General features: G+C 32.1%; 1 protein-coding gene across 1 annotated transcript; it reads left to right on the plus strand.

Moving 5' to 3' along the window:
• The first annotated feature begins 105 nt into the window (after window positions 1-105).
• LOC129797989 (platelet glycoprotein 4-like) lies at window positions 106-17579 on the plus strand. The gene is made up of 6 exons (XM_055840917.1): window positions 106-353; window positions 9448-9848; window positions 9939-10139; window positions 15665-16318; window positions 17057-17241; window positions 17420-17579. The coding sequence occupies exons 1-6, from the start codon at window positions 245-247 to the stop codon at window positions 17421-17423; spliced, it is 1554 nt and encodes a 517-aa protein (XP_055696892.1). The 5' UTR covers window positions 106-244; the 3' UTR covers window positions 17424-17579.
• Window positions 17580-18381: the final 802 nt, after the last annotated feature.

Raw genomic sequence — 18381 nt, forward strand, 5'->3', positions numbered from 1 at the left:
GTAAATTCAAGTTATGCTTGTGCAAAAGAAATCTCGTCAAGTGTTTGGCGTCATAAATTGATACACAGAAGACGATGAAGTCTTAATATCGCCCAACATCGAATCAGTTCTCCGTTAGATCTCTAAGCGAGAGGATCAAAATTATCTAATAACAAGTTCGTTTGATTTTAAAAATTTCTAATTTTTAAGCAAAGGAAAATTTTATTGAAGTCCTAATAATAAAATCCAAATAGTACAAAGGACAATGAAAAATAAAGTGCATAAGCCACTAATAAGTGCAAATCTTGTGAACAATGACACAGAAATTAATAATAACACTATCACAGATTTGGGATTTAGCTTAAATTCCCGTCGTAAGTTCCCCTATCAATATAGCTAAAAAAATATAAGTGATAATTTTTTTCATAATTTCACCATATCAAAAATTATCATGCAATTTTCACAAAATGATCATGATGCTTTTTCTCCTTTGCAATTATTCCCATTTTTCTTGCAAAACAAAAAAGTGATTCGTTTAATAAAAATATCCTCATAAAAGTGAATTAAAAGGAAAAAAGCTGTTATTCAGAAATTAGACCCTCAGCAGATCCAACAAATTGGGTTAATTGTGCAATTTTCATAAAATCTCATACCGCAAATTAGTTATGAATTTACCTAAATTTTTTTAACCACTCATCTCAATTCACCAAATGAAAGTGAGTTAGAAAAAAGTACCGGCTATTGGCACAAAAATAAATAAATTGTTTTATAAGAATTTTTGTACTAGGACAAAAAAGTTTAACAGTGAAAGTGATAAAAATTGCAAATGACCGAACTGGTCATATTTCTTTTAATATACCGGTTAGAAATGATCTCCAAATATTAGTTGCAACGTTTTGTAGGAAACATTAAGTAACATCTAGTTTTTAGGGTGCTGCAATAAATTAGTTCATAGGTAAAAACTTTAGTGTGCAATTTTAATAGCCCCCAAAAATCGTAAAGAATGTGGGAAAAAGCATGCAAAAATTAGGTATTCTTGCTCTTCGTAGTGACTTAATTAATAACTGATGAAAGTATTTGATTTAACTAACTTTTTTCTTTTTTGCAATCTGCACAAAAATTAGCACAAAGTGATGAAGATTGACTTCCAGTTTCTTGTGGGCATAACCTTGTAAAAATACTATAATATACTCCCGAGAAGTTAAATTTTTTTGCACCAATTTTAGTTTAAATACATATCTCTATACAAGGCGATTTCTTAAATAAATTATTTTTGCATGTCACGAAAAAAAAGAGAATTAATCTTGAGATAGAATTGAAAATTTTAATTGCATATGATCCAAGAACAATGGTAAAGTAAAATTCGCAAAGTGCTCGAATTTATAGATTGCACTGTGTTAATAAAAAGTGCAAATCAATCATACAAAAATTAAAAAAAAATCCTTAAAATTGAATAGAGTGGAATTGATCCTTTTTGCCACTTTTTCTGTTTGATCATCTAGAATAAATTTGACTAAGGTAAAATGCCCTCGAATCGACCGGTTCCTCAACTCGACCGGTATTATATCAATAAATATACAATTTATTTATATTTCCTATAATATTTAGCGTATGATTTAACCGATTTAACATTATTACGTCAATTATTCCATAAATAATTCGAATCAGTGATAACATTTCATAGAAATGTACCATAAAATTTTAAAAAATTGACTACCGGTCGAGTCGAAAGCATTTTAACTTACTTAAGACGATTTATGAATAGAAATGCTCGACTAAAATTAGAAATTTTTTACTTAAACCGTACTAAAATTAAGGTAAACTCTACTTTAAGTAGGGGAAGACTTTCAGGCTTCAAATAAAGTGCGAATAATGCTCGAAATCATATGAGCGCAAAACCTTTATTTTGGATCCGAGCTCAGAATAACTATTAAAATCTTGGCGTGACCATCTGACCTCTTGAACTCCTGACTTCAATCTAATTGAGAAAAATTGGGATTCTTGTTTGCCATATTTTCGCCGATATTTGCCAATACACATACGTCTTGGAGTTAAAATCTGCAATTTTGGATACCTGCAACAAGCCTGAAGAAAAGTTCATCGAAAATTTAATCGATAGTATGCCTAATCACATTCTTGAAATACTTCAAAAAAATGTTGGAATCACTAATTTTAAAGATTTGCATAAAAATTATCTCGAATAATAACATTACAAAAGAATTTATTAACATTATCGTAGTCTTACGATCAAAAACGTATAAAATTGATCACTGGTAAAAATGAATGGATCACCAGGGATCATTTCAAAAGAATCATGGCCTAAAAGGTTCATTTTCATCAAATCACTTGAATTGAATTGATTCTTCTTTAATGAATCACTTCAGTGATCCAAGTAAAGGATCACATTCAATGATACATTGAAAGGTTCCTCGAATCGATCATTTCAGAAAGATCGATGTTCAAGAATATTTTTCTGGCAACTAATAAAAGGAAAACAGTGAAAATGAGTTTTTAGGTTTAAAGGAATAATATAACAAGGCAGAATGAGACATTTTTGAGACAACTATTTTCAATCTTCAGGATATTACGTCAAAAAATATAGAAAATATGGGATAACATTCAAATGGATCAAATTGAACATTTCAATTGGATCACTATTGCGATTATTTTCCACGAATTTTCCTACTAAATAAAACCATTAAAACAGTAAAAAATGTGTTTACTGTATTTGCTCATATAAGGGGAACGTGTCTTAACTAATAAATTGATAGCTTTAAAATTTTAACCGTGATATTTCAGCGATTGAAAATTTGGTACGATATGTCAAAAGTGATACATTTGAATGGATCACTTGGATAATCACGCCACTTTTAGTGACGTCAGTGACAGTCACTGACACTCGCTGAGCGCATAAATAAACGGGGTGCGCTTGTCGTGGAATTTGTGTCCTTTTAGATATTTAGTGACGCTTTTCTACAAATAATAATGTTATAGGTAAAAAAGGATTAAGTTTATAGACTTGTGAAAACGTGAAAAATTTGCCAAAAGTGAGTAAAAAAAGTGAAAATTAAAATAATCCCCAGTTGCACGGATTTGTACAATTCCAAGTAATTTTGTCGGTGTTCCACCCCCGGAAAGAGAGAACTTTCTGTTGATCAAATAGTGAAAGAAATCCTTAGATTTTCATTGTGTAAAAAGTGTTTTTTGCTCTACGTTCAAGCTTCGGAACATTTAGAAGCGCATATCTGGAAATATTTCAGATATATATGTTTTTCTTTTAATTTGTTTTGAAGGGCAAATGCATTACATTTAAAAAAAAAGATTAAAAAGTCATCATTTTAAAAGTTCCATTTGATCAATTTTAGAGTATCATTCGCTGATCCATTGAAAAGCTCCTCAAAGTGAACCATTCAAAGTATCAAAATTTGATTCTTTTGCAATGGATCAAAATGATCTTTCAAAAAAGGATCGAAATGAAACATTTGAAAAGATGGATCATATTTGATTCACCAAAAGGATCGCGAATGAATCAAAATGATCCACCTTTTTTTACCAGTGATATTTTCTCAATACAAATTTAAGAAAGATGTTTCACTGTCAAAAAATTATCATTAATAGGATCCAATCAAAGTATTTTGTGGAAAAAAATTATATAAAGAAATATATATAGAAGAAAATGTGATTATTGACAAGTGAACTTATGGTTTTGATACACTGGAAAACCATAAAAATCAGCATTTCTTCAATGCAAATATGGGAGAGCCGTTGCAGTGTCAAAAAATTACAATAATCTATTGTCAATTAATTCAATTCAAAGTAATTTGCAGAAAAAATTTAAATAAAACGAATACAGAAAAAAAATGAGTTTTGTAAAGTGACCTTATGGTAATGGTACGCACTTTATATGCTGGCTTTGAACTAGCTTTTAAATATGGTTCCCGGTCAAAATCCCGAAAGTCAAAATCCAGAACGCCAAAATCCCGAAAAGGTCAAAATTCCGAATGTGCCAAAATCCCAAAAAACCAAAATCCCGAATCAGAATTTTGGCGTTTCGGGATTTTGGCTTTCCGAGATTTTTGACCCATTCGGGATTTTGGCTTTTCAGGATTTTTGCGTTCGGGATTTGGCTTTCGGGATTTTGGCTTTCGAAATTTTGGCGTTCTGGTCGGGATTTTAACCGGCACCGATTAAATATAGATTGCCAAAGGGTTAAATTTATTAGAGGAATACGGGAAAATTATTAAGTGTTTGAATCCAGAGTATATACGAAGCCTGAAAGCCTTACCCTAATTCGATTTTTTGGTTTTAAGTAAAATTACTAAAATGTGAGTAACTAGACGTAGGGCGATTTATTTAAGTAACTGATGGATAAAAAGTTTCCAAAATCCTAAAATCATTTTTGAATATCACGAATTATTACGGAATATTACGGTTAACGGATTGATTTTAGATATCAGAGAGGGTCAATTTAAGTAACCTTTGTCGTTAATTTTAGCAACTCGAGGATTAATTTCAGTACTTTCAGTCTTTCAGGATTGAAAGGATTTGTTTCAAGTTCTGAAAGAATGGAAGAGGCAGTTTCAATTTACAATTTTCATTAATAAATAACATCTCCAAATATTCAATTGAAAAGCTTTTGCCAGTCATTTTAGTCAATCAAGTTTTAAATTTCAAAATTAAACTTTTATGAACGCTTTAAAATTGTCAAGTTTACTGTAATAAAAACTTTTCAGAATATATTTTATTATAAAATATTTTATTGAGCTACATTTTGTACATTTACAAAATAATGACATTGTAAGTATTCCAAATCATTGATTTGCTTCAACTGTAATACCTTGTTAAGAATATTTGAATTATATTCAGAAATAAAAGATTAAGAAAAATAAATTAAGCAGAAGGTAATATGGTTCTTACTGATTTAATGTGAGACAGATATGTATTTTATACAAATGATACTGTTTAAATTTAAAATCCTAATTGACTTAAGCCGGTTTCAGACTTGAGGCTTAGCTCAGTTCCCGAAGGTCTCAAAAATCTAAATAACAAGGAATTTTATTGATTTTTTTTAAAATCTAATGGAGCATTTGCCATTAAGATCCAATCCTAAACAACAATTTCCTAAAATATCGAGCCTGATAAGGAATTAGAGGACTTAAGCCAGGTGGCTAAGCCTTAGGTCTGAAGCCTGTATTACAACCGAGTGGTCGGAGGTTTTGCATTGCAGAAGAAAGTTATCTTTAATCTTAGAAATTTGGTCTCGCAAAAGAAGAGTTTTGGCAATCTCATGAAGTTTGATAGAGAAGTCCTATGGTATCTTGTAGATAATTTTTAAGAATTTATTTTGAATAAGAATATATTTTGCAGAATATTCTGTACTTTTAGTAGTATTTATGACTACTCATGATCTACTACTAAAAAATAACAAGGCCTAGAGCATTTTATAACGATTTATCAATGTTCAGAAGTAGTTCAGCTCATCGAAACTCCTTGCATTTGCTTATACAAATTATTGAAATTGAGCAATTTTAAGGAATTATGTATCAAGTTGATATATTTATGTGTATGTAAAAATCGAAGGATTATAGAGCTACCCTTAAAATATTTTTAAACTACAAGCTTTAAGATACCTTACAATAATATTGATCGATCTCTCCATGGCTTCTATTCTACTTAAGTAGGAGTTATTTTGGTCTTCATGATGTCTTCAGACATATTTCCCAAAGACATTTACAGAACATCATGTCAAGCTTCTGAGATATCTTTAACGCATTATTTTATCTCAATACTGCCGATACGTTCTAAAATTCTGGAGTAAAAGAACAATTTTTAGAGGAAGGCTCAAGGAAGATTTTCCTACGATTAGTACAAATACCATCATTTAACTTCCCCCACGTTTTACAGATTTTCCTAAACATTATCCTTGAAAAAGGACCGAAGGTCATTGAAGGTCATAGCCTTAGACTCAGGCTAATCCTCGAGTATTTAGCTTGTAAAATTTGGCAGGAAAGATTTATCCCAAACTGTCATACATTGCGGACACGATCATCAATTAGAGGTCCTTTTCATAAACTTATTTTACCTAATCCTTTGCTTCCGAATTTTTCAGTCTAAATATTCTCAAGGTTCACCCTGAGTCTATTTGGACCCTATCAAAAAGTACCTCTTCCTGAAATTTTGAATCAAAAAGTTAATGATTGAGAACATTCTCATGTACAGACTAGTAGATCTTAATGACTATGAGTGTTTTTATGTTCATGTGACATCATTAGTACCTTTCAGTCTAGGTTAAAAGTCATCTCTCGTAAATATTTCATCCTCAATACTTTGATTCGATAATTCAGTTTTACAAGAATTTCTTTCCAATTTCCTTTTCTTGTGTTCTTAATTTTTTTCCCAATTTATTCAGATTAAATGTTGTGATTTTAAAAATGAATGTCAATATCAATTTGCAGTATTTTCCCAGAATTTCAATGTAAATCTTAATATTTGCTTGTATAATGTGGGAGTGATAAAACATTTGTTTTACGCCAAAAAAGATCGTGCGTAGCTCCTTGGGACAATATTAGGTGAGATTGTTAATATTTTGCTCTGCAAATATTAAGATTTGTAAAATTATGCTGCTAAGAAGAATATTCTCAGGAGCAGGGTGGATCAAATATCAAAAATATTAAAAGTATTATATCATTATATTAGTCATATTCAATGAAAGTAAAATGAGAGGCATTTCACTTAGACAAAATTGTTGGTATTTGTACTATCTTTAGGAGATAGTCAAGGTAAATATTTCCTCCTTAGACACCTATGTCCGAAAACCATTTCGGTATCGAATTTTCGAAGATCATAGTTAAACTATTTTGGAAGGTCTATTTGATTTTTTCGATAGATATTAAAATTTCGAACCCAGTTTCACCGGATTGAATCGGTAATGAATCGGTAAAGTACCGGTAAATGATATACCCTTCACGTATTTACTTTTTTATTTATCTTTAGGGTGAAGTGGGCACCTTTGAAAGTGAGGCACTTTTGAAGATGGCATTTTTCACCTATTTTGAAATAAAATTAAGCCGTATCGTGATATAATTTAGCTGCATAAACAGATTGAGAAGCTAAATTACATTATCATATGACTCAGTTCCACTTAAACATAGGAGAAAAATCCCAATTTCAAAGGTGCTCCACTTTCAAAGGTGCCCCACTTCCCCCTATGCTTGTTACTCATTCTAAAATGTGCTTTTCTTAAGCTATTTTTTATTTTTGAATGGTGTTTTTTTTTACTTATGAATCAATTTAATAGGGGGAAGTGGGGCACCTTTAAATGTGGCCAGTTTTGAAATTGGATTATGATTAAATAGAACTGAGCCATATTATAATGTATTTTAGCTTGTCAATCTGTTTGTACAGCTAAATTATATCATTATAAGGCTCAATGTTATTTAAAAATAGATGAAAATTCCGATTTCCCAAAGTTGCCCCACATTCAAAGGTGCCCCACATCCTCCTATGCAGTAAAACGATATGCACCCGAAAAGCATGCAGAAAGTTAATACTCAGAAAGCTCTCTCTCGTGAATTCAAACAGCCCACAAAGCTGGAATACTTTGCCATCTATTTTCACTAACATTGTTCGTAACATGATCCCCTGACAAACAGTTTTTCTTCTTTTTATTTCATTTCATTTTATTAAGGGGTTTTCGTCATTACTGGTGATTCTCCTATTTTTGATCTTTTACAATAATTTGTTCGTACATTTTGTTTGTCTGGCAAAACTTTACGAACAAAGAGCAAAATATTACAATTTTTTCTGTTTTTGTGTGAACATTTACGAATAAATGTTTGTTAGTGATCGTGTTACGAACAATGTTTGTGAAAAAAAACACAAACTTTACGAACTTGATAGTGGTTTGTATAATTTACAAACATTTACGAAAAATTTTAAAAAAGGAATGTCTTATTATTTGATATTTAATATTAGCATAATTTTATTAATTAGGGTAAAGTGGTACAAGTTGGACAATGGTACAATTTGGACAGAGTTTTTTTTTCTTGATAAATTTAGTACTTCATTTTTATTTGTATATTTTTAATGCTTTAGTTTTATCATTTGGTTCCTTGTGCTTAAAAACAAATTTTGTACTGTATTTATCAAGAAAAAAGCCATGTCCAACTTGTACCGGCGAATTGTCCAACTTGTAACACTATGTCCAACTTGTATCACTTTACCCTAGTTCTTGTTTTCAAAACTCTACTTTTACTGAAAAAATAGTTGTATCCTAGATAAAAGAATAAAAAAAAATACACAAATTCTTAAGAATTAGTTTAGAATTAGAAATATTAAATGAAATAATAATAATATCAACTCTTTTAAATTAAACAAGCTGCAATAACAAGAACAAAGATCAGGATTTTAAAGTTGCAATATAAATGTCTCTTGAATTAAAATGCGAAAATAGCCCAGAATACTTAGGTACATAATATAAATATTTGAAATGCAGATTGCAAAAGAGAATGAGAGAAGCTTTTTGCGAAGCTTGTAAAAAGTTATATTAAATTCTCTTTTTTATAATTTGACCAAGACAAAAACAAGAATTCCGGAGATATTTGCACAATGTTATTGGAATTCTACAATTCAATCAACAAAATTATGACGTATCTTTTCACAATAATTTTGATTGTTACGTGCGTAGTTATTTGTCTGAAATTTTAGCAAATTTTATTTTATCACACTTTGTGATTGCATATCTTTTGTATTTCTTTTTAAAGCTCAAAACCGAAAAGTCAACATAAACATCATATTTAATTAAACGTTAAATTATTCATGAATCATCAATGAAACATGCGTGAAACTTAGAATACACATAGTACCAAAAAATTAAGTTCTAAAAAGAGATCCGTAAACAGTAAAATGTAATTAAAATGAAAAATTTCACAGTAACTCAAGGACTCTGCTGATAATTGTCTTTCTTGCAAATGTTTGCCAATAATCTCGCAAGATAACTTTAAAAACAAATTGGCATTCTCAAGATGAATTGTTTGACGGTGTAAAAAAGAAGTATATTAGAAAAAACAAATATATTACCATGAGAGAAGTGGTAAATGTGTGTTGAAACATTTAAGATCACATTCATCTGTTAATTTCTAATATATACAATAATTCGATGAATTTTTATAGTGAAAATTCTGGTAGCATAAGAAGATTCCCTTCATAAAAAACTGATCATTTCTATGAATCATTTTATAGTGTGTCATATAACTTTATCCATCCATCATCATGATCATCAAGACCAAAAAGTCAAAATACGCAAACACGTGTTATTTGTCTTTGGTACATAAGGTAAAGCTCAGTGTCTGTCACCTATATTAAAAGTTTCTTAATGCGACTCATGCTATAAACCTAAGACTTTTACTGTTCTTCACACGTTTTTCAAATAATATTTAAGCATTAAACCAAAACCATCAAATTTTCCAGGTACTATTATTTTTCTTTCAATTGGCATCATGTTTATTGTGGTCGGATGCGTATTCAGCAAAATTTCCGTCAAAGATTTGGTACTTGATGAAAAATTGCGTATGAGACCTCTATTGCCCCCATACGAATGGTGGAAAAAACCAGATCCTATAGTACGATTGCGTGTGTTCATTTTCGAAGTGATCAATCACGAAGAGTTCCTCCAAGGAGATGAAATGCTAAAACTCCAACAGATTGGTCCAATTGTGTACAGAGAAAATATTGTTCATGAAAATATTACATTTCATCCGGAAAATGATACAATGAGCTTCACAGCCGTTCGAACTGTGGAGTTTCTTGAGGAAGAAAATGAGCCAGGAATCCTCAATAGAACAATCATCATTCCTAATCTGGGTATTCTGGTTAGTTTTCTATTTTGAAAGCATTAACATTAATCAAAAACTGAAAGATCAGGGAAAGGAACTTCTAACAGAATGCAATTTTAATCCTAGGCAATGGCTTCTCGACTGAACGATTCACCTTTCTTCATGAAGATTGCATTTAATGTACTTCTCAGACAATCCAAAGATTCAATCTTCCAGAATACCACAATCTATAAATACTTGTGGGATATGGATGGAAGCTTAATGAGGCTGGGCGAAAAATTAGTACCCTTCATGGTTCCTGTTGATAACTATGGAATTCTCCACACGGTAAGTAACCAGAAATTTAAAAAGGATAAAACCGCGCTTTGTAATGGTATTTCTCCGGAAAATGGGCTGGCTTGATTTATCTTACCCTTGAGAAAGTGTTAGTCAATTGAAGATAATAAGCCTAAATGAAGGCTCCAATGCTGCGGTCCTGTACCACCCTCCTGCCTCATTATAATCTAATCTATCCTAAGAAACTCCAAAGAATCTCTTCCAAAACCAGTGGCGAATACAAGGTAAAAGCCCGAATCAGTAACAGTTAACCTTTTAAGAATGATAAGAGACTCAAATAAGTTTGGAAAAGTAATTTTTTCTGACCCCCCAATTTTTGACCCTCTCGTCCTTAAAGAGTTAAGGGAACCCGGGATACTGAGAAAAATTAATGAACGGAGGGAGGTGGGGTGCTAAACCTTGTCCTATGTTTAATTTTGTATAAAAATTGAGATGCTCACTATTCAAGACGGCTCCTCTTATTAAGCTTTTCAATCGCTTTGAGACGTTCATGATCCTTTCAATGTTTGTCGTACTGACAGGAAGTTTAAGGGAAATTCTAAGAAGCACGAACAAAAATCTGTAAAACTCTCTTCACCAATTTTTTCGGACACAATGTCACTATCATTTTACCAGTTATATAGTACTGTATATAAATTTTTTAAATAAAAAAAATATATGTTTGGATCTTACTTTTAATAACATTAAAATGCTGTAATTAGTGTTTCATTGGAACTGAACAGAAGGAAAAATAGAGGCAATGGACAGGGAAACCACGTGGAATCCAGGAAAAGAACGAAGATCGTTGAACTAGGACTCTTCGAAATCCATGAGGAATCTAGGAAACCTATTTTAGGGAACTCGGGAAACCTGTGAATTTTTCAGGGAACCCGGGGAACCTATGTATTTTATAGAGAACCCAGAGAATTAATAAATTTTTTCATGGTATACCCGAGGAACTCAGGACATCTATAATTTCAGAAAACCAGGGAACTCGAGTCACTCTTATTGCTTATGAAATGAGTTATCCTCTGGATTAGAATTATAGTTCAATTTTTAAAATAGCCAAAACTTTCTAAACTAAATTAATGTGAGCTTTTGAATAGAGGATCTCTTACCTCTTTCGTCTCTTTTGGGACTCTGAGTACCCAAAGCAGCATATTAATGTTCTGTGAAAAACAATGTTTTTTTTTTAATTATTCAGAATTGATAAAAATCCTATTCTCGTGGATGATTACAAACTATAAGGATGTCCAAATGTAAGATATTTTTTGTAGGACCTCAATTAATTCCTGAGCTTAGATATTCTTGATTAAAAATATGTTGAAATTGGCTTGAAGCATATGCTGCGGTCCGGTAAGGGTTAAGGACAATACGACCTAAAAAGAGCCAAAGATGAAATTTTCCTACGGCCATTTACTGTAGAGGAAAGCGCATTACCTTCGGACTATTTATGCTTCAAACAATTCATTTTTTTTTCAATGTGTTTTAAATGAATTCGGCCCAGCTAGTTCAATGCCTCAAAGCTATGGGTAAAATCCATAAGGAACATATAGAAAAAATTGAAATGTCCGAAACTTGAGTCGTCCGAACTTAGCGCGCTTTCCCTTAATGTTTTCCTTTTAGAAGTCAGAAAAAAATTGTCTGACCCTCAATTTTAGACATTCTTGTCCTTAAGGTTTATCACCCAGAATTTTTTAATTGCATTTTTTTAATGTTCCAGTTTAAAAAATTTGAAACGGAAATCCTTAAGATGTTTAGTTTATGATTTTCATTCCCAAAAAAAGCTTTATAAGAAAGTTAAGTCTAATTAGTATGCCCTATTTTTCAAAATACTTGCTTATATTTGAGTGGTAAAGATCATTCTTAAGTGCGAAAATAAAAAAAAAGCTTGCGAACAGCAAGGGATCAATCACCCTCATCTACCGTATTTTATTTCTTAAGGAAAAGTGAGACATCAATATTTTCCAAAAAAAAACTGACTTGTTACTTAATTAGAAAGCAAATAAATTCCAGAAATTCAATTTATGAATTCATTTATAATTCATAATGTTAAACCTGTTTTTCATATGTCTTAGTTAAGTAAGAAATCCAGATATTTTTAATGGATAAAATTTAATTCACTTAATATTCCAAAAAATCATTCCAGTTTCTAATAGTTCATAATCTAAAGTTTTCTAAAAACACCAATAAAAAAAATTTCACTATATATATAATAAGATTATAGGGTCTTTAACACACTTAAGACTTAAGCCAAGACACGGCTTAGCGAAAAATGATAGAAATATGATTAACCATTATTTCAATTATCACTACGCTAAACCGTCTCTCAGCTAATCCTCAAATCTATCAAGGCCCTAAGGCTATATAAGATTTCTTTTTCTTAAATGAGGTTCTAGGTCGAAGGCAATATTTATTAAAAAAAATTTAAAAGTCTTCAAATCACAAAAAAGGTGACATTTGTTAACTCTTTGAATTAGATGAAACGACCAAATGATGAAAATAATTAATCTTAAACACTGAGAAAAAAAGAGGGTGCGATTCACATTTTTTCCTCATAACTTTAACACTTTTTAGGTGTAAAAATATATCAACATTTTTTAATGTTAATTTTACACCTTTTCTAAGGGTAAAATTAACATGAAAAAGGGTGACTTTAACCTCTAATACAACTTAAAAGGGTAATATTTACACCGATTTTGGATCAGTACTGCAGGATAAAATTAACATTTCCGGAATGTTATTTTAACTTTTTCGGATTTCTCTCAGTGAAGTGGGCTGTTTGAGCAAAATAGTCTTATGAGTTAGAAAAAAAACCATGCAGAGGGCAAATTATTGAAATCGTACCGTCGTTGCGGGTGACTTTGCACTCGTGGGGTGACTTTGCACTCTGCTGTTCGTGAGAGTTTGAACAATTCTAGCACTTATTGATAGTCTTCGCCGATCTGGTCTACTATGTCAAAGTATATAGGGATATGTTAAGTACCAAGTAAGGTACAATGATTCTCAAAAGGATTCTTGTAGTTTCAGTAATAGTCAATGAAATCCTAGTATAGGTATTTTGTCAAAAAACGGCTCCGTGAAAAAGTTATCTGAAGGTTCAATTCCAAAATCGATTTCAGAGTAGTAAATTGCCCAAATCTATTCTAAATTTATCTGGCTAGAATAATCCACTTCGATTTTGTTGATTATTTTTATTAAAATATGTTTTTTCCCTATTATCTTTCTAAGAACGCATGATTTATGTTATAAAATTGCATGTAATGGTCTTTCTAAAGCTTTATTAGAGAAGTATTTGGCTAAAAATTATCCAATTTTTTGATAATTTAAGATAAAGTGACCGAGATCTACAAGATGGTATGGTCGCCATCTTGGTTTGACGTTTCTGTCCGCCATTTTGAATAACTGTCAAAACAAAAATTTCATCCGATTAAGCTGGAATTTTAGTATGTTCTAGCTGATGTCAAAACCTTTTCAGAACATATATAACATACGACCTAGGTCAAGCGATTGCCTGGATACAGGAGCTCCAAGTTCAAAATTTTGACATTTTCATGAATGCAGAACTACGGAGAGCTTCTTTTATCGAAATCATCACAAAAAAGACAGTACTATCGTTAGGCGATGAGATCTAAATAACAAACAAAAAGAAAAGTAATGTTTTTATTTATAACAGCATATTATTTGAAGATTTGAAAAACTGTTTTTGCAAAAATGAAAAAATGAAAAAATTAATAAATGCACTTTTCATTTATTTATTTTTTTAATTATGTAAGAGTAAATAAATACATAAAATAAAAGCCTCAACCATTTTTAATGGTTACTGGGGCATTTCATTTAGATTTTAAAATTAAGGATTAGTAAATAAAGAACGCCAAAATATGATGATTTCAAAATTTTAAAATTTGAGCCTCTGTATCTAGGTAAATACTTGACGTAGACTGGGACATAGATACGTTCTGAAAAGGTCTCGACATCAGCTACAACATACTAAAATTTCAACCCAATCGAACCTGTTTTAGGTTTTGACAGTTATTCAAAATGGCGGACAGAAACGTCAAATCAAGATGGCGATCATGTCATCTTGTAGATCTCGTGCATATTACCCTTAGATCTATAGATCTTCATTGTCGTTTATTACCAGAAATTGTTGATTTTTTAGTATTTATTAAAAAGTGCAAAGTCACCCGCACCTTATCCCCAGTGCAAGCCTTTTTTCTTGATTTTTTTAAACATAGTAAAATTTTATAAAATTAATGCTAGTGGCACAAAATCCATTCATTAATAACTGAATACAAATAATTTTACTCAAAAAGCCCCCTCCCTTCACTTTAACTATCCACTTTTAGAGGGCAAAGTTGAAAAACAGCGAAAAAACGTGCAAAGTCACCCGCAACGGCCGAGAGAAATCCACTCGCACACCCGGCAGATTCAAATCCTTTTGTAATTACTTCTTTATAATATAAAGTACTTGCTGCACGTACTCAAGAATTTGCGGGGTGTGCGAGTGGATTTCTCTCGGCCACTACAGAGCTGACGGGTGCGAGTACAATTTCAATAATTTGTCCTCAGGTTTGAGAGTTTTTCATGGACGTTACGGCGGTATAGGTATCGGTATGGGGTACAGATACTTGTACGAGTGTTATACATTGAAATTTTTAACCCAGTCCCCGAAGGTCTTGGAATCCTAAACAACAAGAAATTTTAATAATTTTTCAAATGCTAATGGATAAATCGCCCATAATATATCCAATTCTTAAATCAAAATTCTTTAAAAAAAAAACCTACCGAGAAAATGTATGCGGGTAATTTTGCACTTCGGGGCTGGCTTTGCACCCCTGCCTTTCGTAAGCTTTTCTTTAATTCTAACACTTAACAATGCACCAAAGACCATAAGGGCGCTTAAGGATTCTTTTCTGAATCTGGTCTAACGATCATCCTCAAGTGCTAGAATTGAAGAAGAGTTTTCAAAATGCAGGGGACTAAAGACATCCCCTAAATTCAAAGTCAAAGTTGATAAGAATTTAGAGAAGTTGGTTCATATGACTAAATTTTAAGTCTGAACCCTGTATTAGGAGTCGGGACCGGGACCCCGGGACCCACTCGACCTCGCTCCTTTCCTTACCATTATTCATCACTTCGCCACTTTTCAAATCCCCAAACTCAGGCTGATTCTTGAGAATTTTTAACCCGTAAAATTTGGCTGTAAAGGATCAACCCAAATTATAATACACTGAGGGAGTTTAGGATCAGGGTTTGGAGGTTATAAATTTCCTTCTGCTCCTTTATGGTGTCTATACACTAGAAGCAATTTTCGTCAAAAATATCCTTTTTTAAATTTCTTTTTAAAAGATTTAAAAAAAAAACTGACGTTTCGGCATACAAGGATAGGGGAAATTTTCTTTAAAAGGGCATTTTTTAAAAAAAAATTTCATAGTGTTCAAGGATCAGCTTGAGAAGAAAATTAAGCTTTAAGCTTTAACCCGTTTAAGCGGTTTAAGCTTTAACCCGTTACTTAATAATACCTTCCATTATAGATCTACAAGTCGTTTTCGGACCGACAAAATGTCAAAATTGGAACAGCTCATGGACATGAGCACTTCTTCGAGATGAATCTGTACAACGATCGACCTACAGTTCCTGGTTTTCGGCCAGAAATTGGCGAATGCTATGCTACAATTGAGAACTCCACTGAAGGCTTGTTCTATCCTCAACGTCTTACAGATGAATCTGTATTGATGTATTGGCGCAAAACCATCTGCCGGCCGAGTTATCTCTACTACACCGAGGATGTCACTGTAAATGGGGTAACAGGGAAGAAATACGTCCTGCCGGACAGCACTTACGACCGTACGCAGCCTCTCGAGGAGGATTGCTACCGTGGAGAAGATGGAGCTGAATATCCCGATGGACTCAGCGATGCCTCAAAGTGTTACCATGGCTTCCCAATAGTCATCTCCAAGCCCCACTTCCTCAATCGCACCGGCAAGTGGGTGAAGAAGCTCGAGGGAATGACTCCAAATGAGGAAGATCATGGAAGTTTTATTATTGCGGAACCACTGACGGGAGTTCCGCTGAGGGAATGTGCAAGATCTCAGAGCAATATCTTTATTGGAAAATTGTCTGGGTTCTCAAATCCTGATCTCATGAAGTTTAGCGATATGGTGGTACCAATGCTGTGGCTAGAATATGTAAGTTCACTTTTGTTTTTTTTAGCTCTATTCAAGGTGTGAATGGTGTGAATAATTCTAACGTTTTATGATCTAGGTGGTTAAGTTTTATTAGCTTCGTGAGTCTTCACTGATGAGACCTTTCTAACATTCAAAATAATTTTTTTTTATGGAATTTGAATAGTGCATGATTTGCTAAATATTATCTTAAGTCGAAATATTATGCGTTCTACCTGAGTTTTGTTTATAAAGAGTAGGATTTTTGATCAATCTTAAGCAATAATCCTTTTTCCAACATTTTAGTATCTGCAATTTTTAAAAGTATTGCATTTTATTAGTATTGTCCATGTAATATTGTGGCTTCCATCAGGAAAACCTAATAAATATTGCAAGGAGTGCCAAAAAATCGGGCACATTATGCAAAGTTGCGATTCAAAATATGATGTTTCGATCCTGTTTTAGATGTGGTAAAGATCACAATCGATTGCAATGCTTCGCAAAAATTGTTTGAAATGTTATCAATTGCGACATATTGAGTTTGTAATGGAGTATTTGTAAATAGAAGGAGCTACTTTTGAAATATTTCACCTGGTAAATTTAGGTTATTAATTTAATTGAGGTATACGTTACCTTGAGTTTTGCAGATGATTTCCCATATCTGTTTTTCCAGGTTTACTTGGCAAAATATCTTCACAAACAATTGATCATTTTGTGTTAGTTTTTTTATCAATTGCCTTTCTTTTCTTTTTGTTTTTTCAGTGTATGTTGGATCTAACACCTCTTATCAATTTGGCCTTGTCGTTCCTTGTGATTTATTTAGAACCACTTCAGTTAGTAGGATGGATAGTTTGCCTAGCACTTGGATCTATTTCCCTCCTCCTGGTGGCTAGAGACTTTTACAGAGACAAAAAATACAGAATTATCAGTTCAGACGGCAAATATTTGTAAGTTATTTGTATCATTTTTGTGAAAAATTAAAAAAAAGCTCAATTCAATGAACATTACCTTCTAATTTTTTATTATTATTATTTTTCTTTCGATAAGTTGTTTTTTTTTCTTACATCAGACATGTTTGCGTATTTCTAAAATGTGTTTTTTATTGTTTTTACTTATGTCTTTCAGCTGAAGCACTGTAATTAGATGTTCATATTCGAGATTGTATGGATGAAACAATGACTATCAGAGATGATTAGAACAGATTTTTTATCTGCCTGGGTGGTTCACCCAAAAACCTATGTAACTTCGAACGAATAAATAAAAAAAAGATTTTAAATAGCTTTGTTAACAAAATCCGTTAATGTTGAAAAATTATTTCTCAGAAATCTTCGCATTAAAGCATGATCAATTTTTCTCAGAGTGGCCTCGTGGTGGTTAAAACAAAACAACATAAGAGTGATCAGTCTCAGACTTTGTTGTGCAATTGACAAAATAAGTTACTGAGCTGCCTCAACTTAGTAATTTTTTTTTTCACACTAACAATTATTAATTGTACTTGGTCGCTCAAAATTTATAAACTATATGTCTCAGATATTGATCTCTCGTGGAGCTTTTTTTCTGCACACATACATTGGGGAAGTTTTGGAGCAAAAACATTGGGTGCTTTTATGCTGAGGTGAAGGTCTGTTTACCATCGAAAGTAGTTACACGTGCAGGTAACATCATAACGCTGTGCGTTGGGAACAAGGGGCATCTCACTTGCAAAAACAGATAACATATGCGATGACTTTTTGAATAGGGGAGACTGGGGCAAAAAGTCACAAAACGGATATTTTTTTTTTTTTTACAAGCTATTCGAGCGCTTCAAAAATTTCTAATTAGCGAAGTTTTATAGGAAATTTACCGCTCTACAACTTTGTGAAAGTAATATTCCTCTATTTTGTAAGGAAATACGTTTATCGAGCCAATTTCTAAAAGGTAATTTTGTGACCATTCTCAAAACTGCTGGGGCAAATAGTATCAGAAATTGGGTATTATTATATTTTGATTCGCTTCATTACGGGCTTCCGCAAATTTGAAAAAATACCTTGAGGACATATTTTCATAGAAAATTTATTCATCTACACCTTTGTAAAATACCGTTTTCT

Source organism: Phlebotomus papatasi, chromosome 1 (assembly GCF_024763615.1).
Source record: "Phlebotomus papatasi isolate M1 chromosome 1, Ppap_2.1, whole genome shotgun sequence".
NCBI classification, from domain to species: Eukaryota; Metazoa; Arthropoda; class Insecta; order Diptera; family Psychodidae; genus Phlebotomus; species Phlebotomus papatasi.